The following is a 20,255-nucleotide window of genomic DNA, read 5'->3' as shown; positions in this document are numbered from 1 at the left end:
GTGATTGTGATGCTTCTGAAGGGCCTTCCGGCATAAAGGTGAAACAGGTATTCACATCTAATTACAGTGTCACTTTAGGGCCTGCTGGCACAGCCATCATTGGGAAGAAAAGCCTCCATCAGCAACATATGCCAAGATGAGATTTGCTACTTCTGCAGATGTAGGGGTGCAGGAGTGGGCAGGAGGGCTCAGTGCACCTCTAGGGCCACCTGACCACCCTGGCATCCTTCCACTGGTCCCCTTTTCCTCCAAACACATCGCCTCGAATGATTCCTGGTGACAAACCTTCAGGTGCCAATAAAGGAAGCAACGGGGTAAAAAAAAAATTAAAATATCTGCATCTGGCACAAAGGCTCGCGAAAGCCTAAGTGCCAGCTGGAAGCAAAAATAACTACAAGAAACGTATTTACCCGTAAAACATATGTGCTTTTTAAATACGCTTCTGCCTGCAAATCCAGCTGAGCCTTGTCCCCCCAACAGGTTTCACTGGCATTCGCAAGACTCCTGCAGGCCCTTTTCTGCATATGTTCATGAAGCTCCAACCTACATTGAATGAGAGCTTCAAATGCCTGCCCCACTTCTGACCTAAACATCGAGCAGGGTGTTAAACAAGTGGAAAACTGGCAGTGCTGAGCGCAGTCAGATTTTCATACGTAAGAGCATAAGAATTAGGAGCAGGAGTCGGCCATTTGGCCCTTCGAGCCTGCTCCGCCATTCAATAAGATCATGGCTGACCTTCTACCTCATCTCCACTTTCCTGCACTATCCCCATATCCCTTGATTCCCTTAATATTCAAAAATCTATCGATCTCTGTCTTGAATATACTCAACGACTGCGCCTCCACAGCCCTCTAAGGTAGAGAATTCCAAAGATTCACCACCCTCTGAGTGAAGAAATTTCTCCTCATCCCAGTCCTAAATGGCCGACCCCTTATTCTGAGACTGTGACCCCGTGTTCTAGACTCCCCAGCCAGGGGAAAACATCCTCCCTGCATCTACCCTGTCAAGTCCTGTAAGAATTTTGTATGTTTCAATGAGATCTTCTCTCATTCTTCTAAACTCTAGAGAATATAGGCCTAGTCTACTCAATCTCTCCTCATAGGACAATCCCCCCCAATCCCAGGAATCAATCTCAAGAACCTTCGTTGCACTCCCTCTATAGCAAGTATATCCTTCCTTAGGTAAGGAGACCAAAACTGTACACAATACTCCAGGTGTGGTCTCACCAGGGCCCTATATAATTGCAGTAAGGCATCTTGGGCTAAAAATTGGGGGCGCTAACTTCGCCGGGGCGCTAAAATTAGTGCCCCCACAATGGAAATTGAGTGGTAGCGCCCCAAGAGGGAAGCGTGACGCTGCTGGAAATGCCCCGCCTCCCTCTTGGGGCGCAGCGAGGGAATATCGCGGCGCTACATGCTGCAGTATTGCAGGCCTTCCTCCCCTTCTTAAAGGGGAGGGGCCTTGCACAGCGCGACCCAGGGTCTAGCCGGGCCCCTGGGGATCGGGAGTGTCAGCAAATGAGCCCCGCACTCAAGAGAGCTTGAGTGCAGCCGGCATTCCACGGGGGGGCGGGTCAGGAGGCTGGGGACGGCAGCGGAGGCAGGTGTTGGCAGGCGGCCAGCAACAAAAATGGCCGCCCCACACCTCGCCTTTATATAGCGCCTCCGCGGCCGCAGGTAGGCCCCCCTGACCCCGTCGGACATAGCGCCCGGCGATAAGTCGGGGGGCACTCCCGAAGATCGCGGCCGGGGCGCAGCGCTGTGGGGTGCTACCAGTTACCGCCGCCGCTAACCTCCCGCTGAATTTCGCGGGAGACGTAGGTGGCGCCGCGCCCAGGCGCTAGTTCCTTTGCGCCCCATTAGCGCCTTCTTAGGGCGCCAACGGGAGGCGCAAAGCAACCAAAATTTTCCCCCCTTTACTCTTATAATCAAATCCTCTTGTAATAAAGGCCAACATATCATTTGCTTTCCTAACTGCTTGCTGTACCTGCATGTTAAATTTCAGTGATTCGTGTACAAGGACACCCAGGTCTCTCTGAACACCAACATTTCCCAATCTCTCACCATTTAAAAAATACTCTGCTTTTCTATTTTTCCTACCAAAGTTGATAACTTCACATTTCTCCACATTATATTCCATTTGCCATGTTCTTGCCCACTCACTTAGCCTGTCCATATCCCCTTGAAGCTTCCTTGCATCCTCCTCACAACTTACATTCCCACCCAGCTTTGTATCATCCACAAACTTGGATATATTACATTTGGTCCCCTCATCCAAATCATTGATGTAGATTGTGAATAGCTGAGGCCCAAGCACTGATCCTTGTAGTACCCCACTAGTTACAGCCTGCCAACCTGAAAATGGCCCGTTTATTCCTACTCTCTGTTTTAAGCAGGCCCGTTTATGCCTACCTCTACTGTCCTGCTGCCACTGCAAATCAGGGTGGTTGCAGGACAAAAATTGACCCCATAATGTCACTAGAGCGAAAGTTCATGATCTCACATCAGGTGGAGTTCTATACTAAATACCTGATAACTAGTAGGTCAGTATGGTAAACAAGGATATTGGCCAGGTAACTGGACTCTGTTTTTCAGGCATAAAACGGGTAAAAATAACGAATTTTGCTGGGCTTTGTCCTGTGTCTCAAGGACACCTGAAATACGTCTGACCCCATATTGTGTTGAGTTATATTCAGGCGTCCCTGGTGGCTGCGACTGCTTAAACAAGTAGGAATAAACGGCACTCGGCCCCTTGCATGTGTTAACGCTGAGCGGCGATAAGCTGGGCATGCTCCACCCAGACATTCCTCTGTTTGCTGAGGCCTAACCCGTGGCCGCCAACAAAAATGCAAGTTTTTTTTTAATACTTACCTTCATGCACTACTACTGGCCACTACTGGCCCGTGTTAGCCCCCCCCCCACCCCCGACACCGTTCTCCACCTCCCCCCACCCCCCAGGAGTTGCCTGTACATCAGCGAACTGCCTCTGGAGGTGTGACAGGAGCCTCCAGCTCACCGGAAATATGCTGATGAGGCTCGAGGCCTAGCTTTGGATGAGCCTCAAGCCTCTGGCTTATGGCAGGCACTCCCAGCGTGCCAGCCATTTAAGGCCCGAAAACAGGCCTAAACAAATTTCTATGCCAGTAAGTGCATAGATATCTCCTATTATAATCTTTTGGGATTATGGAACAATTCAGTAGAATGGACTTCTCCTGTTAAGGACTTGCTTTATCTCCTTTTAACAAGGCTAATTTATTTTATGTCATTCATTTTAATACTGTAGTGGAAGCATTTAAAAGTAATTAGACGCAAGAGTTTTAGGTTTCCATCAGAAAATCATCAATAACATTGTCGCTCTGATAACTGTCACAAATCATTTGGAGCAATTGCAATTGTTTAAAATTCAAGGCGGTCTGATACCTTAGTTTCACCATTTCACAGAGCAGATGGATCTGTAACGATTCTGGTTCTGCCCTACATCTAAGTGAAACAGATTTTGCAGAACACCAATGATAGCAGAGTTTAATATTGCACTTTTGGCATTTGTGAGGCCTTCTCTTGGGCATCAATCCAATGTTAAAAGTGCAGTTTAAAATAACCAGCCATTATGAAGCTCGGCTAAAAAGGCAACTTTTAATGTAAGAGAAAATCGACTGCGTCTACATTTTAAGACACAGTTATTGCTGCATTCTCGTACTGATGCAAAGTGGTTTTCGGTAGATAATATGACTCAGATTTCAAAGCACACGAATTCCAAGTAGTACAAGATCCCCTCCAAGAGTCCATTTTACACTGCTTTGAATTTCAACAGCATCAGTATAAGGCAGACCTGAGCAAAGCCGCATTTTAAAAAGTGCACAAGCAATCCACTGGGCCCTTGGGAACTTGTTTAAAAACTTTAGATGGTATCTGCTTAACATTATTAGAAAGTAGACCTCTCTTGCCCAATGTAGTGTATGTACCTTTAAGGGGAGAACTACTTTTTACAGCTCCTGTATACTGTAGTACCGGCAGTGACCACACCTGTATATAAACCCTGAGTAGGGATTTGTACTGTTAGTTTTTAGAGTAACCCTCATCCAGTAAACACCGTTGATTGTTCCTCTGCAGTCTCTGTCTATTTATTGAAGGACACCATACATCAAGATTCACGGATTTAACACCCAACATTAAAAATTAGTGACTGGAGGAATGGAGCTCTGTGCATGTGTTGAAGCCCACACCTGCAGATTTATTTATCTATTCTGCCATCTGTGCATCACAGCTGGCAAGTACAGGTCTCAGACTCAGACTGGTTGGTGGCTGTTGTATAACTGCAGTCTTAAGCGACTGGGGTGGGAAACAAGTGCATCTGCTCTTTTCAATCTTCCATAAAAGCCTCTGGCACTGGGAGATTGGTCAGCAGTGTGTGTATACACGGAGCTCTGCTTTCTCCAACTATACTGTTGTGCACAATGCAAACTTCAATAAAAAAGAAAATCAAGCAAAAAAAAGATATGTATGGCCCAGAAATTCCGTTCGCAGGCCTCCCGCGGGCGGAGAGCTGCGGTCTGGAAAAATCTGCGCCAAGACCGGAGGGCTCCCGGGAGGCACAGAGTTCCGTTGCTGGGCCTCTCCAAACTGCCAGTGTGCAGGGCCCATGTATCCCAGAGGCGCAGGCGGTTCGCCAATCAGACAAGGGAATCTCCCTTCGTACATTTGACAGGAAGACCTGTCAAACATATGAACAGAGATCACCCCCAAAAACATAGTAAAACTTTAAATACATTTTTTTAAAAATCCACATTTTAAAATGACTTTAAATTACATAAAGTAAGTATTTTAAACAAAAATTTTATTTTTTGAAAAAAAAATTAAAGTTTTTAACGGGGCTAAAAATAAACTTACCTTTCTTTAAAGTATTTTTAAATGATAAATCAGTGGAAATTTTTAAAAAACTTTTTTCAACTCTTATCCTGGTAAAAGCAGGCCTTGTGCCTGCTTTTACCAGGCGCAAGAATTGTAAGTGTTTTCTGCGGGCGGAGGGTCTCCAAAAAACAGAACTCTCCCCCCGCAGAGGCCCTTCTCCCGGGCAGTCGGAGGATCTGTCGAGAGCTTTCTTGACAGATCAGAAATGCCGGTTTCCAGCGCATGCGCAGTGCATACCTAAAACCGGCATTTCCGTTGGCCCTACAGGTGAGTACACAGCGCGTACACACCCGTAGGGACCGGAATTTCTGCCTCATGATCTGAATTTAACTCAATAGCCTCCTAGCAACTATATTATAGTCTTTTTTTAATGAACTACCTAAATTAGGCTCAAGTCGAACACTTCACTATTACATAGATGCAGCTGTGGTCTGGTACAACTAGTGGCTATTAACACAAGTCTAAACAAATAAGCATATTACGATTGGATAATTACCAGGCGCCTTTCTTTCTAATCTCAGTATAATATATTCTCGAAGTAGGAGAAAAGCATAGTGAATGATTAAAAGTAAATACTATTGTCAACTGCAAGATGTTTAGATTTGCAGTGTACAATTTTAGTTACAGAAAGTGACAACAGTTGGTAGAGCACATTATGAAACGGCAGGCAGAGCGCAACTACTTTGTACAATGTCTCAACTTAATCACGGTCATGGAAGCAAAACACAAAAGCTACCTCAAACCTCCAACATATTCGTGTTTTTCAAATATTGTGATGTCCGAATAGCCTAATCGAGCCAAAAAGGAAGCACAACTGATGCTGGCAGGTCCACATCCAATCAGGGCTATCTTAGCATGGAAGCTTTCCGGTAATTCTTCTGGAGGCGGAAGCGAGGGATTCCGAATCTGAGGAATTTTCATCTCCTTCAACACCTAAGTATAAGAGAGAAAAAATATTAAAATTGAAAAAGTTGTTCCTTCTGCTTAATCAAATAATATTTAAAAAAACTCTAATTAATCTCAATTGTCTAGCAAGAACTAAAATGGCTGTATTATGCTGAGTGTATATATATTATATCTATCTCACATTCACACATACATATACACAAACTGAACAATTCCTGAAAGTATTTTGGGGCGCAACTTTGCAGATATCATCATATTAGTATATCTCGAAGTCTATTGATTTGCTTTAAAGGTTAAACATTAGAGGTCAAAAAGCTTTGAAGTAACCTTATGTGTGTAAATTATGCTTTGAATGTTGGGTTCAGGGAACAAGCAGCAACTTCTAAGCCCGAAGCATGAAAGGATTATTTGATCTCAGTGAACGAAGCGTCCATGTTACCCCAGCCTCCCCCAGTAATGGCATGTTTCACCAGGCTCCATCGAATGGTGTCAGTTCCTCTGGGGAACTTGCTGTTAATGTCTCCATCTTGATAATTCCATTAGTGACCGTACTGAGGCCAATGAGATTTAGAACTGAATGAGGCAGTCAAACAGTATGTGATCCCTCCATGGCTATGAGTAGCTACTAAGGTGAAACGATAGTGACTGCATGTCCATTCGAACTCTGGGACTGCAGTTATGCTAACACTTTCGTGTCAGTGAAATATAAACTTGGGTGCATATCAACATTAATGTGGCAGTATAAATTGGGAGCAAGGTTGGAATTCGGACACCTTACAACCTGAAGCAAAAATCATGAGACATTTTAAAGTAGGCAGTCTCACACCAATTGGACTGTGAAACCACGGGCTGGATTTTGCCAATGGGGAGCTTTTGGAGGCGGGACTCCCACTTGTTGGGTTTCAGTCCCGCCTCCATCAACTTCTGGCCAACCCACGCTATTTTCCCTTGATTGCCCAACGGGCTTAGCAGGCCAATTAAGGGAAAGCTGGTTACAGAGAATTTCAACGTATGACGTTTCATCTGTCAAAAATTTGGAGAATGCAACGGCCATCTGTCATCTCTGCTGTGGAGGTCTGAGACTCTCCGCATACCCACCGATTGAAGCCTGCAGGAAGAAACAAAGGTAAGTACACTTTTTCTAACACTTTGCACTTACCTCAGATACTTACCTTGCCACACTTGCACCCATCACTTACCTTCACAGCATACTTTTGCATCCCACCCCCACCCCACCCCCCCCAGCCCCGCAGATGCACTACTCGCCTTGCTGACCTGGCGGGTTTCGGAGCCTTCGGGAAGCCTGTACTTGTGTGGGCAAAATGGGGATAATCCTATTTTCTACCTGTTAGCTACCTGTTCAGGCAGTTAATAGGCTTTAATCCCTTCCCGCCTCCAAGGAGACAGGACCCAGCACGGGACGGCTACCCACCTCCTGGCAAGATGGCACAGAGGCGGGTTCTGCCATTTTCCCGGCAGTTCCGCCTCCATACCCGCCTCCACAGGGCTGGCAAAATCCAGCCCCATGTTTCAAAAGTTATCAGTTGATTCCTTGGACTCTCTGGGAATGTTATAAGTTTATTTTTAATTCTTTTACCCATAAAAGAGAACCATCCCTGGCACTGGCGCACTTACTACATTAAAAATTACCCACAAGGAGCAGTAATCTGTGTATGTGCATACATGGAAGCAACGTAGAGCTCTCCTGTTACTAAGCTCCTTGTAAGACACAGTGCCTAGAAATTGGCCTGAGGCGCCCAAGCGGCGCAAAGTTCGCCTAGGCGCTGGAATTTGCGCCGCGATCGCCACATTAGCGATCGCCGCAAATTCAGTTGAAGTGCCCCTAGAGGGAGACGGGGCGTGGCTCGAGGCGCTCCGCGTCCCTCTTAGGGCGCTGAAAGTGAATTTCGCAGCGCTACGTGCCGCAGCGCCGCCACACGCTGCGGCACGGCACGCTGCGGTACTGCAGGCCTTCCTCCCACTGTTAAGGGGGAGGGGCCTGCAACAGCGTGAGCCCCGATCGCGAGTGCCGGCAAAAGAGCCCGGCACCAAGGAGAAGTGCCGGGCTCTCGGGAAACAGCCGGCAATGCCGCGGGGGGGGGGGGGGGGGGACCAGGAGGCCGGGGATGGAGGTGCTGGCAGGCGGCCGCCCCGCACCTCCACCTTAACTTGCGCCTCTGCCGGCACAGTAAGGCCCCGTGAACCGGGCGCGGGTAGCGAACGGCGCAACTGCGCCGTTCGCTACCAAATATCGCGAACGGGGCGTGAACGGGGCGCTGCGCACACCGATGACGTCATCGGTGGCAGCGCAGCGCAAATGTCTAACGCCACCATTAGCGCCCCTGCTGAATATCGCGGGAGGCGCAGCCAGTGGCGCTACAGCCACTGACTGCCTCTTTAGGCGCTAACAGGTGGCGCTACTCACCCAATTTTTCCCCCAGTCAGTATTGTAGCTAAGACCCATCAGCTGAGCACTGCACTATACAGATATTGGTCTAAGGACAGTGTCTGCGGTACAACTGCAGACTTAATCCCATTTCACTGTTGTAATAAATATTTCCTTGGCTTAGTTAAAGTACAACAGCTTGCATTTATATAGCGCCTTTAATGCAGTAAAATACCCCGAGGCACTTCACAGGAGTGTAATCAGACAAAATTTAACACTGAGCCACATAAAGAGATATTAGGACAGCTTGGTCAAAGAGGTAGGTTTTAAGGAGTGTCTTGAAGGAAGAAAGAGAGGTAGAGAGGTTTAGGGAGGGAATTGCAGAACTTGCTGTCTTGCATTTTTTTAAAATAAAGCTTAAATCGCAAAACTTACATGGTAGCATTTTTAGATATAAGTTAGCATTGATATTTTTGATCTTTAAACAAAAATCAAAAACTGTTAATAACAAACAAGTGCTATTTTACCTCTCGGACTCTTTATGAGATTAAGAAGTCAGAGGCTCTGGGCTGAATTTCTCGTGGTGGTAGGGGGCGCGATCGGCTGGCAGGTCGGGTGGGAAAGTTGTTTTTTTTTTGACAGCGGGTCAGGAACTCGATGTCAGCTCATTCCCATGCGCCTTTCCCACAGGCACATCTGTCAGCGTGGAGCCGACCCGACCTGCAGCGGCGAGGGACCCAAAATTGAAATCATTATGAGGTACTTTACAGACACTGAAGAGCCTCTTTCCCCCTACTTTTTGAAATTCCCTGCATGGCCTCGGGATTCACACAGCTCGGGAACCACGTCTGTCAACCTGAGGCGTGAGTTCCGTGGCCATTGCTCCAAACTGATTACTTGACAGCATGGAAAACAAACCAAAATAAAACCAGGTTGATTACATCAGCTAACAGATTGATGGGGATTCTGTTCTACTTGAAAAGCTACAGGTAAATGTTAATTCAGAAATTCCTGCAGGGATGTAAATGGTGAGGGAAATACATTATTCACAGGTCATTCTCGGCTGTTGCCTTCTAACTCAATAGTAATTGCAGTGAATTGATCTGCACTATAAAAAATGACACATACCATTTAAGTAAATGTTTGTGTTGTTTCTGGTCAGGTTTTTCTCACAGTATACTGTGATTGTCCAGTTACACATTAAATCAAGTCATCAACCACAACAATTTCATTCTCATCATTCATTCCACTGGTTCAATTTGCTTTCAGTCCCTGAATATGACTAATTTATTTTTTCAGTCTGAAACTTTGGGGGTGAATTTCACTTGTCCATTGTTAACTTCAACAGAAGAGTTGCATAAATCCCAGAAACACATTATAAGCACCACTTACACTGTTTGTCAGAGATTCCGCAGCTCTTCCGTTGAACTTGCATAAGATTGTAAATCCACCCCTTTACAATTACATTTTAAATCTGCTTAATTTTATGTCTTACCTATACACACACATCTTTTATTTGTGCCAGTTACTGATACAAAAGTCTATAAATTTGTGACTAAAGCACCAATAACTTCCCAATTAATGTACATTTTTAATGATATTATTGATCGTAATTGTTAATGGAGTCATATTACTTAATGATAATGTTATTTAAATATTTCTTTGTCACTTTTATTATCTGATTGTACAGTAAAGATTCAACACCCACTATGTTAGATCAAACTTAAAATTTAATGTGGCCATGGTCCCTTTAAGGATCCCGGCATAAAACACATCATGAATGACATCACCAGACCCGCTCCATCGCATTGGGCTGGGTAACACGCTGGGCAGGCTTAATAGGCCCAACTAAGGTAAGTTCATTTTGTACAGCGGGATGGAGCCAGCAGCGGGGTCGCGACCCGCCACAGACCCCGGCCGCACAGGACCCACCGAGATAAGGAAAATTACGGCCATGATTTCCAAAGAACTACTCCTCGATTTTACAGTAGTAGTTACTCAGCCTGATCATAAGTTGTTGCTGTTCTTGGAATCTATTTCTAGACTAGTGTTTAACTGCTACAGCATAGTAATTCAACTACATGTGCCAGCACCCTACTTGAATTTGTCTGTCTCAAGGTATAATCTCATTGAAACGTATAAAATTCTTACAGGGCTTGACAAGGGAGGATGTTTCCCCAGGTTGGAGAGTCTAGAACACGGGGACACAGTCTCAGAATAAGGGGTCGGCCATTTAGGACTGAGAAGCGTAGAAATTTCTTCACTCAGAGGGTGGTGAATCTTTGGAATTCTCTACCCCAGAGGGCTGTGGAGCTCAGTCGTTGATTATGTTCAGGACAGAGATCGATAGGTTTTTGGATATTAAAGGAACCAAGGAATATGGGGATGGTACAGGAAGGTGGAGTTGAGGTAGAAGATCAGCCATGATCTTATTGCATGGCGGAGCAGGCTCGAGGGGCCAAATGGTCTACTCCTGCTCTTATTTCTTATGATCTTATGTTCTTATACCCTATGGGCTAGATTTTCAGTCGCTTGCGCCAGCAGTTAGCGCCTTAAGAGAAGTGATTTCCGGGCGCTATGCGTGTAGCGCCCGGGCGCAGCGCAGTTTGCGCCCCGCCCCAAATTAAGTTGCCCGTTAGCGCCGGCGCAAAGTTTAGCGCCCGCCCGGATGCGCGCGCAGAAAATGACATCACATCCTCGTGCAACGCCCTTTGGCCGCCCCGATTCCAAACTTCAGTCGGACCGCCCCATTGTGCGGCGGGCGGCCGGAGTGTTTGGAAAAAGGAACGCAACACAACCAGCGCGGGCCCCGGGGGGCGCTAATTAAAGGGAACGTCCTCTCCAGTATAAAGGCCAGCCTTTTTTCAGAAAACAGTCTTGTGCAACGCATTTCTGGAGACACAACAAGGAGGATAGCTAACTGGTTTCAAGCAGCAAGAGCCAGGTATTTTTGGACTCAGGCCATAGCGCTGCAAGTGGCCATTTGGAAATTAGACTGTTTGCCAGGATTTGATGGGGCCTGCATGGGGTGCCAACGCGGAGCTGCAGCGCCATGTCCGTAGGGCTCGCAGACGCATTGTGAGAGGGGCAGCCCTGGCTAGAGGCAGAGGGGGCTACAGGCGTCGGCCACGTAGGCCTTACCCAGTCAGGCTATACCGCCAGCAGCGCTCCTACCTAAACATGAGTGCCGCGCGATGTGTTAAAAGGCTCCGATTCCGAAAGGAGGTGATTGCAGAGATCTGCCACCTGCTTCACCGAGATCTGCGGCCAAAGCTCAGGTGCAGGACGTCTCTGTCGGTGGAAGTGAAGGTGACGGTGGCATTGAACTTCTATGCCACCGGCTCCTTCCAATACGCTGCTGGGGACATAGCAAACATCTCCCAGTATGGTGCGCATCGCTGCATCCGCCAGGTGACCGAAGCACTGTTCAGAAGGAGAAGCCAATTCATCTCCTTCCCCATGGCCCTCGAGAGCCAGCATCAGCGCGCATTGGGATTTGCCAGACTCGGGGAATTCCCCTTGGTGCAGGGCGCCATTGACTGTACGCATGTGGCTTTGCGGGCCCCTCTGGAGCATGGCGAGCAGTATCGCAACAGGAAGGGCTACCATTCTCTGAATGTGCAGCTGGTATGTGACCACAAGCAGCGCATCATGGCAGTCAATGCCAGCTTCCCAGGCAGCAGCCACGATGCCTTTATCCTGCGGCAGAGTACTGTGCATGACATGTTCCAGGCACAGCCTCCCCCAAGAGGATGGCTCATCGGGGACAAAGGCTATCCTTTGTGCACCTGGCTCATGACCCCGCTCCGCGCGCCCAGGACCGCTGCTGAAGAGGCCTACAACGAGAGCCATCAAACCAACCGCAACATCATCGAGCTAACTATTGGGGTCCTCAAGCAGCGGTTCCGCTGCCTTGATCGCTCCGGAGGAGCTCTCCAGTATTCGCCGGACCGGGTCTCCCAATTTGTGGTGGTTTGCTGCATGCTACACAACATGGCTATCCGCAGGACTCAGGCACTGCCACCTGACGTTGGACCTGCACCTCAGGAGGAGGAGCAGGAGGAGCATGAGGAGGAGGAGGAGGAGGAGGAGCAGCAGGAGTACGTTCCCAGGAGGGAGCGACCAGGGCCAAGGGCCACACGACGCCACCTTATTACACGGTACTTCTAAGCCCCCTGTCAGGGAATGGCCAGGGGCCATGAGGGAAGATGAATGCAGCCGCTCCGCAAGCCCTCAACCGGCGAAGCCAACAAACACTAAGAAGAACAACCATGGAGACTGCATGAATAAAGATAATTTTTTATTGCACAAAAATGAAAAGCCCTTCCCACATGAATCCCCAAAAACAATAAACGGGCCCCACAAAAAGCCCAACAAACGACTCACTCCCACAAACTGGGGAGGAGTCACTCCATCTTTCTTCAAACCGGGCCTCAACGTCGGCCTAACGCAAAAAATAAGCCCTCCAACAACACAACCATGGGCAAAATAAAGATGGCCACCGCCATATTAAAGGAAAGCTGCCCACACCCTCAACTGAGTGGCCCGCGAGGGCGAGACCTTGGCCAGCCTTTTGCCTCCCCTGCCCGGCCTGCTGCTCCTTCGCAAGCTCTGCCCAGTGGCTGCTGCGAGGCTGGGGGAAGGCGCCTGAGGCTCAGATGGCCTTCCGCCAGATGCCGCTGGGGGGCGGCCTACACGGCGTTTGGGCCTCGAGGGGCCGTCTGCTGAGTGGCGCACCTGAGCCTGGCCACCATCAGCTGCAGCCGCTTGCCCTTGACGCCCCAGTGGGGGAATGGCGGCGACGGATGGCGCAATGTGGGCCAGCTGGCGTCTGGGATGCGCTGGCTGGTGCTGTGGCGCGGTGGCACTCGGCCGGGCCCGCACTGCAGGATCCGCAGCAATCAGCCGAGGGGCGGCTTGCTGGGATGGTCCAGCGCGGCGGCTGCCCTGGCGATGCCTGCCTGAGACAGCGCGTGTGGCAGCAGTGAGTGCCCCTGTGGTCCTGGTGTGCGCGCGCATCACAGCCGCCAGGGTCTTGACGGCATCAGTCAGCATGCGGCCACTCGCGGCAGTTGCTGCCCCGAACTCGCGCACACTGGTCGCCAGCGGCTCGATGGCCTCAGGCATGCGCCCCACCACGCTCATGAGCTCCGTGTGGCGCCGGTCCGAGTCCTCGGCCATCTTATCCAGCTTCCGCACCTCCTCCGAAGTGAAGGTGTCCGGACTGGAGTTGCGACTCTCCCGCTGGGGAGGAGGGGGCCGAACTAGGGGACCCTTGCCGCGTTGGTGGCGGCGAGTGTGCCGAACAGCAGCACTCCCCTCTGATCCTTCCCCCCTTTGAGGGGAAGGCCGCGGGCCACGCGCACGGCTGCTGGGTGGCTGGACGCCACTGGTCCCAGAAGCTGCATTGCCCTGCGACAGTTCCTCCAGGCACTCGTCCAGTGAGGAGGTGTCAAGCATTTCCTCCTCTCCTGCGGGACGTGACTGTTCCCCCGAAGGTCCGGCTTGCTCCTCCTCCTCCTCCTGGTCGGAGGTGCTGTCACTGGCAGCTTCAGGGTCCTGGTCGTCACCAGCTGAAAGCAGGAATGCACAAGAGTAGCTTCAGAGTGAGGAGACGGCGTCAGCGAGGGAGTTAGGACTGGTGGCATTCAGCGCATTGGTGGGACAGTGGCAAAGGAGGTAGCTCGGATGGGCCAGTGCGACGCGAGAGGGCCAAAAGGCGAGGTCCTTACCATTGCCGGGCAGTGGAGGGTCGGATACACCGCACGCTGTGGGGACAATCACACGGGCTCCCATGAGCACACACACGCGCTCCTCCAGCCGAGTGAGCTTCTGCAGCTTGGCGCGGCCACCCCTGGCACGGGCCTGGCGATTAAACGCTACTTTAGCCTGCAAGAGAAAGGACGGGCTGTAAGTGCGCAGTGAAGCCCTGATGTAGTGTGCACTGCCTCCCATGGTGGAATAGCTTGGACAGAGTGAAGCCCTGATGCACTGTGCACTGCCTCCCATGGTGGAATAGCTTGGACAGAGTGAAGCCCTGATGTAGAGTGCACTGCCTCCCATGGTGGAACAGCTTGGACAGAGTGAAGCCCTGATGTAGAGTGCACTGCCTCCCATGGTGGAATAGCTTGGCCAAAGTGTAGAGTGCCGAATGGCCATTTGATGCTCATGACTGTCCCAATGCTGCTGGCTGAGGGCTGGCCAATAGGACTTTCAGCTCCCTTTGCCCATCATGTCAGGTGTACATGCAAGAATGAGGAGGAGACTGGAAAGGCTACTCACCTTCACAATCCTGGTCAGATCGTTGTATTTTTTACGACATTGTTTGTGGGTCCTGGGGGCATCGCCGGTGAACGTCACCCTCTGGGCGATCTGCTTCCAGGCTTTGGTGTAGTCATGGTGGGTTGGATTCCTCCCACTCTCTGGAAACAAGATCTTGCGCCTCACCTCCAGAGCTGTGACCATTATGTCCAGATCACCCTCTGAGAAGCGCAGGGCACGCTGACGGGCCTTCTCTGGCGTTGCCATGACTCCCTGGGGCTGAGCAGCAGTGTTGAGGCCTCTTTGCAAGGCTGCAGTGTGCAGGACGTGGCAGCAGACCAATTCGTCCCTTCCCCCTTTAACAGCTGGTCGGCACCACGGGGTCTGCTGTCAGTGCAAAAATGACCGCACCCGCGCTGCGCCCCGCCTGGGCGCTATCCCTCTGGACCGCCGGCTTAGCGCCTAAAGGTAGGAGTGGAACGCCTCTTTTAGCGCTCCACCACTCTCTTAGGGCGAAGCCACTGAATTTCCGGCAACGGGGCGCTACTTTGGGGCAGGCGCTAACTTCGGGCGGGCGCTAAGGTTAGCGCCCCAAAACTGTCTATACTGAAAATCTAGCCCTATGACATTGCTCAAATGTTTCCTACATTACAACAGTGACTACACTTGAAAAAGTACTTCATTGGCTGTAAAGCATTTTGGGATGTCCGGTGGTCGTGAAAGGCGTTATGTTAATGCAAGTCTTTCTTTCTTTCTTCACGTACTCTGGCATTTGGAACATAGTTACGACGTTTAGCTGCTAAGATGTTTAACTTGGGTGTGCCACTTTAAGACCACTGCTCAGCTGCTTACTGTGGGGAAGAGGACTAAACAGGCACAATCTTAGGAAAATTAGAGGTGAATCAGGGAGGGACATTTTTGTAGGCGACAGCTGATTGTAAATCTAGGCTGCTGCCTTTGAGGAGAGGCTAGATTTATCAAGGTCAGAAAAAACAAACCGAAAGTGCCTCGCTTGTTTTCTCTTCTTTAAAAATTGTTTTGCATCTATAACAAAATGAAACTTTTTGAAAGATGAAAGACAGGCACTAGATACAAGACTTGGATATAAACAGATATATTTATATTCATGGTTTGAAGTAATACATGGTGGAACAGAAGTTCATAATCCCCAAGATAGAAAAAAATTGTGTATTCAATGTAGCACACAACAGTCTAGAAGAAAGACTTGCAATCATCACACCTTATCATGCATTTCAAAAACATTGTAAAGTACTTCAGGCAAACACAGCAGCCATTTTGCACACAGCATCCCACAAACAATGATGGACTGGATTTTGCGGTCAGCGGCAAAGGAACGGTGCTCGCTGCTGACCTCGACAAAAGCTGTCCACAAAGATTTAGCAGGCTCTAGAGCGTAGACTTCCTCTTTTTCGTTCAGTTTCAATTTGGTGCCTTCTACAGGGGATCTGTGGTGTTCAGCAACAGGGCAGGCAGCAGGCAGGCTGATCAGCCAACCAGATTGTGGAATTCTCACAGACAACAAAGCAGGAAATAAAAAGCAGGGAATAGAAATCACATTAAAATCATTGTACAGAAAACAAAATAAAGATTGGGACATACAAATGGGGTTAAGGGAGAAACGTAAATATCAGAACAAAAACATTATTTTTATTTTTATTAAAAATCTGCAATTTTTAAATGTTCTTCTGAGGGAATGAGACTTCACATTTGTAAAATTATTTTTTCAGGGCCTGAGAGGTTGTTCAGCAGTAATTATGACTTAGCGCACCATTAAAAACTCAGTTACTCCTGATTGATCATTGCTCCTTACAGTGATAATAGAGTGTCAATGGTTGAAGTTTGCGACAAATCAGTGATTTCTAGATGATACCATCTGCGAAGACCGCAATAGCACACCCTGTAGAGGAGCAGGGTATCACTGACAGCAACTTCCGGATTTCCACATTTAACTGCGCCTGTGCAGACGCCAGACATTGCTGTCAGTTTTATACAGTAATAACGGCGAGCGCTGACAGCCTCGCCATTATTACTACTGCAAATTCCGGGCCATTGAGATAAACAGGGACGATGTTTCCCTTGTGTGGGCCCTGTACAAATTTCAGTTTGGAGACCCCACATTTTACTAGACAAACGTATCACTGGATCCACTCAGGGCCCCATGCAATTGCATGGGGATGAATGGTCAGTTAAACTGTTTGGTTAACATCCATCTGAATGTCAATAGTCTTCAGTTTAAACACAGGAAGTAAGATTGGGTTTTGGAGGAACCAGTATGGTTCGGCTCTCCAAGCTCAATTTGAGTGATTCACTCTCAGTTCACTGTCTACAGTGTGAATGCACCATCAGAGGTGAGTGCTACCAACAAAGCCAACCTGATACTTATTTGGCACATTTACAGATTTACTTCTATAAAATATAATGGGCTGAATTTTGCGACCCGTACAAAGTGTGTATGCGCCCATAGGGGCCATGCAAGTGCCGGGTTTAGGGGTGCAAAGCACATGCGCTAAAACCCGGCACTTGCGATCTGTCAAGAATCTTCTTGACAGATCGTACGCATCCCCAGGAGAAGGGCCTCTGCGGGTGGTTAGCTGCGCTATTTGCACAACTTCCGCCCGCTGAAAGGCCATAGAATTCTTACGCCTGGTAAAAGCAGCTGTAAGGGGGCTGCTTTTACCAGCATAAGAGTTTAAAATAACATAAAAATACATTTTTTTCAATCATTTAAACATTAAAAAACCTGTGCAATAAGGTAAGGCTATTTTTAGCCCTTTTAAAACATTTAAATTTATTTTTCAAATTATTTAATTTTTGTTTAAAATATTTAATTACATGGCATTTTAATTAATTTTATATATGTAATGTTTTTTTAAAATTTATTTCAGTGTGTTGGTGCATTTTTGCAGTCATCCCCACAGTCATGCGTACAGAACTGTCAAAAGTATGAAGGGAGATTCCCTTCTTTGATTGGGTCGTCTGGCCCACGTGATCCCAGGGGCGCTTGCGAACCGCTTGTGCCCCTGGGCTACGTGGGCCTCTGTGCATTTCGAAGAGGAGAGGCCCAGGATCGCAAGCCTCGGGATCTGCGGAACCAGCAAGTCAGTTCATAGATTTTCCTCCGGTCGGAAATTCAGGGCCAATATTGTTGCATCTTTTCTTAATATGTTAAATACTTTTGGCAGACAAAAGAAGAAATCTTACCTATCAGTTCCAATAAATATTACCAAATCAACCATAAAGGAAGAGAACTAAACTGAAAAAAATAAAGTTGCATGCTTAACAACCCCATCATAATAAACCGTAGCTCCCTCTTTAAATGTAATTATTGTTAGAATTCTCGATCTGTAAATTTCACATTTGAAAGGATGTCAAAAGTAAAATATAGAAAAAGCCAATAAACAAAAGCACAGATAATAATCATTCACATTGGAAAATCAGTTTTTTTGGAATTAGAATCCAGATTTTAAATGTCGCATCACAGTGAAACTAAATTCAAATACGCGACAGCATCATATCAACTAATTTTTTTTTAGACCATAGTATTAAGGAAGATATTGTTCAAGTGGAGTGAATAATCAGGTAATTAGACCCTTTGTTCTCCAAGTTTAAAGTAGTAGCTAATTTGGATATAGCGTCACAAAATTTGTTTTCGGTTAGTTTAACTAGATGAAGGAACATAACAGTTCCAACATTCAAAATTCTGGGTGACATGGTAATTGTCGGGTATTTAATTTTGGTTTTCAAAGATGTACGCTCTCAATTTATGAAGCTATTACATAGATATATATTTATGAATTGTTGTATGATTAAGGGTACATTCACATAGAAATTTATGAAATTATTGGCCCGGAATTTGCAATCAGTGATGTAGCAAAGACGTTCGCTCCTGGCCCTGAAGAAAGCTGCCCACAAAGGTCTTGTGATCTCTGTGGCGAGATGACGCGCAAGTGATTTCAGTGCAACATAATGGGGTATCCCTAGCACGGTCTGCTGTGATGTCAACAAGCTGTCTAAGCAGCAATCACATTGCAGAATTCTCACAGATAGGGAAGCAGGAAATGAAGAAGCTGCTTTTATCCTGACTTTTCAAAAATGCTACAGAGAGTAAAACAAAGATTGGGGCTTTCACATGGGGATTTCGCCTTTCAAACTGACCGCAACTGGACCAGCCTCATAAATACTGTGGCAACAAGAGCAGGTCAGAGGCTAGGTATTCTGTGGCGAGTGTTTCACCTCCTTACTCCCCAAAGCCTTTCCACCATCTACAAGGCACAAGTAAGGAGTGTGATGGAACTTGTCTGGATGAGTGCAGCTCCAACAACACTCAAGAAGCTCGACACCATCAAGGACAAAGCAGCCCGCTTGATTGGCACCCCATCCACCACCTTAAACATTCACTCCCTCCACCACCGGCGTACCGTAGCTGCAGTGTGTACCATCTAGAAGATGCACTGCAGCAACTTGCCAAGGCTTCTTCGGCAGCACCTCCCAAACCCGCGGCCTCTTCCACCTAGAAGGACAAGGGCAGCAGGCGCATGGGAACACCACCACATCCAAGTTCCCCTCCAAGTCACACACCATCCTGACTTAGAAGTATATCGCCGATCCTTCATCGTTGCTGGGTCAAAATCCTGGAACTCACTCCCTAACAGCACTGTGGGAGTACCTTCACCACACGGACTGCAGTTGTTCAAGAAGGCGGCTCACCACCACCTTCTCAAGGGCAATTAGGGATGGGCAATAAATGCTGGCCTTGCCAGCGAGGCCCACATCCCATAAACGAATAAAAAAAAACTTCAGGATTTAGCGCATGTGCAGCCTAACACAGAAATCCTGAAGTTGCGGTCAGTTATTCACTGCTCCTCCACAGGCTGTGCTGTGGACACCGCCCCCACCCCCACCCCGCCCCCACCCCCCCCCAACATCTACCACCCCCAAGAGCCAACAATCAGTGAAATCACTGATCTGACTAAAACTTCCCCTTTTCCGAACAAATATCGCTGTTAGAAACCCCATAAAAAGTTAGGCCCATTCAAATGAGGTGTAACTGGGTTTTTAACAGCAATCTAAGTAATAACTACTGATGAACAACCGTTCTGGCCATGATAAACTAATTTTATGTTGGTGGAATGTCAAATTTCTCCATTAAGTTAAGAATCAGTAAATTTTAAAATAAATAATTTAAAAAAAAGTTTGTTCATGATATTTCAGTTTCTACCTTAATCGAATATGTACTATAATGTGGATAAATGTGAGGTTATCCACTTTGGTGGCAAAAACAGGAAGGCAGATTATTATTTGAATGGCAATAGATTGGGAGAAGGGGAAGTGCAAAGAGACCTGGGTGTCCTTGTGCACCAGTCACTGAAGGTAAGCATGCAGGTGCAGCAGGCGTTTAAGAAGGCAAATGGTATGTTGGCCTTCGTAGCAAGAGGGTTCGAGTACAGGAACAAGGATGTCTTGCTACAGTTGTACAGGGCCTTGGTGAGACGGCACCTTGAGTATTGTGTGCAGTTTTGGTCGCCTTATCTGAGGAAGGACGTTCTTGCCATGGAAGGAGTTCAGCGAAGATTCACCAGGCTGATACCTGGGATGGCAGGAATGACGTATGAGGAGAGATTGTGTCGATTGGGCTTATACTCACTGGAGTTTAGAAGATTGAGAGGGGATCTCATCGAAACCTATAAAATTCTGTCAGGCCTGGACAGACTAGATGCAGGAAGGATGTTTCTGATGGCCGGGGAGTCCAGAACCAGGGGTCATAGTCTAAGGAT

At 47.9% G+C, this 20,255-nt stretch overlaps 1 protein-coding gene across 1 annotated transcript in view; it reads right to left on the bottom strand.

Moving 5' to 3' along the window:
- Nucleotides 1–20,255, bottom strand: part of LOC147122292 (dihydropyrimidine dehydrogenase [NADP(+)]-like) — a 1,139,740-nt gene that overhangs the window by 629,345 nt on the left and 490,140 nt on the right. The window contains exon 6 of the mRNA XM_085983269.1: nt 5,644–5,840. Within this exon, the coding sequence (XP_085839395.1) occupies nt 5,644–5,840 (197 nt within the window). The remainder of the gene's footprint in view (nt 1–5,643; nt 5,841–20,255) is intronic.

Source organism: Somniosus microcephalus, chromosome 3, assembly GCF_052327205.1.
Source record: "Somniosus microcephalus isolate GS21.2 chromosome 3, FLI_Smic_1.0, whole genome shotgun sequence".
Taxonomy (NCBI): Eukaryota; Metazoa; Chordata; class Chondrichthyes; order Squaliformes; family Somniosidae; genus Somniosus; species Somniosus microcephalus.
This window is presented reverse-complemented; position numbering and strand designations above follow the sequence as displayed.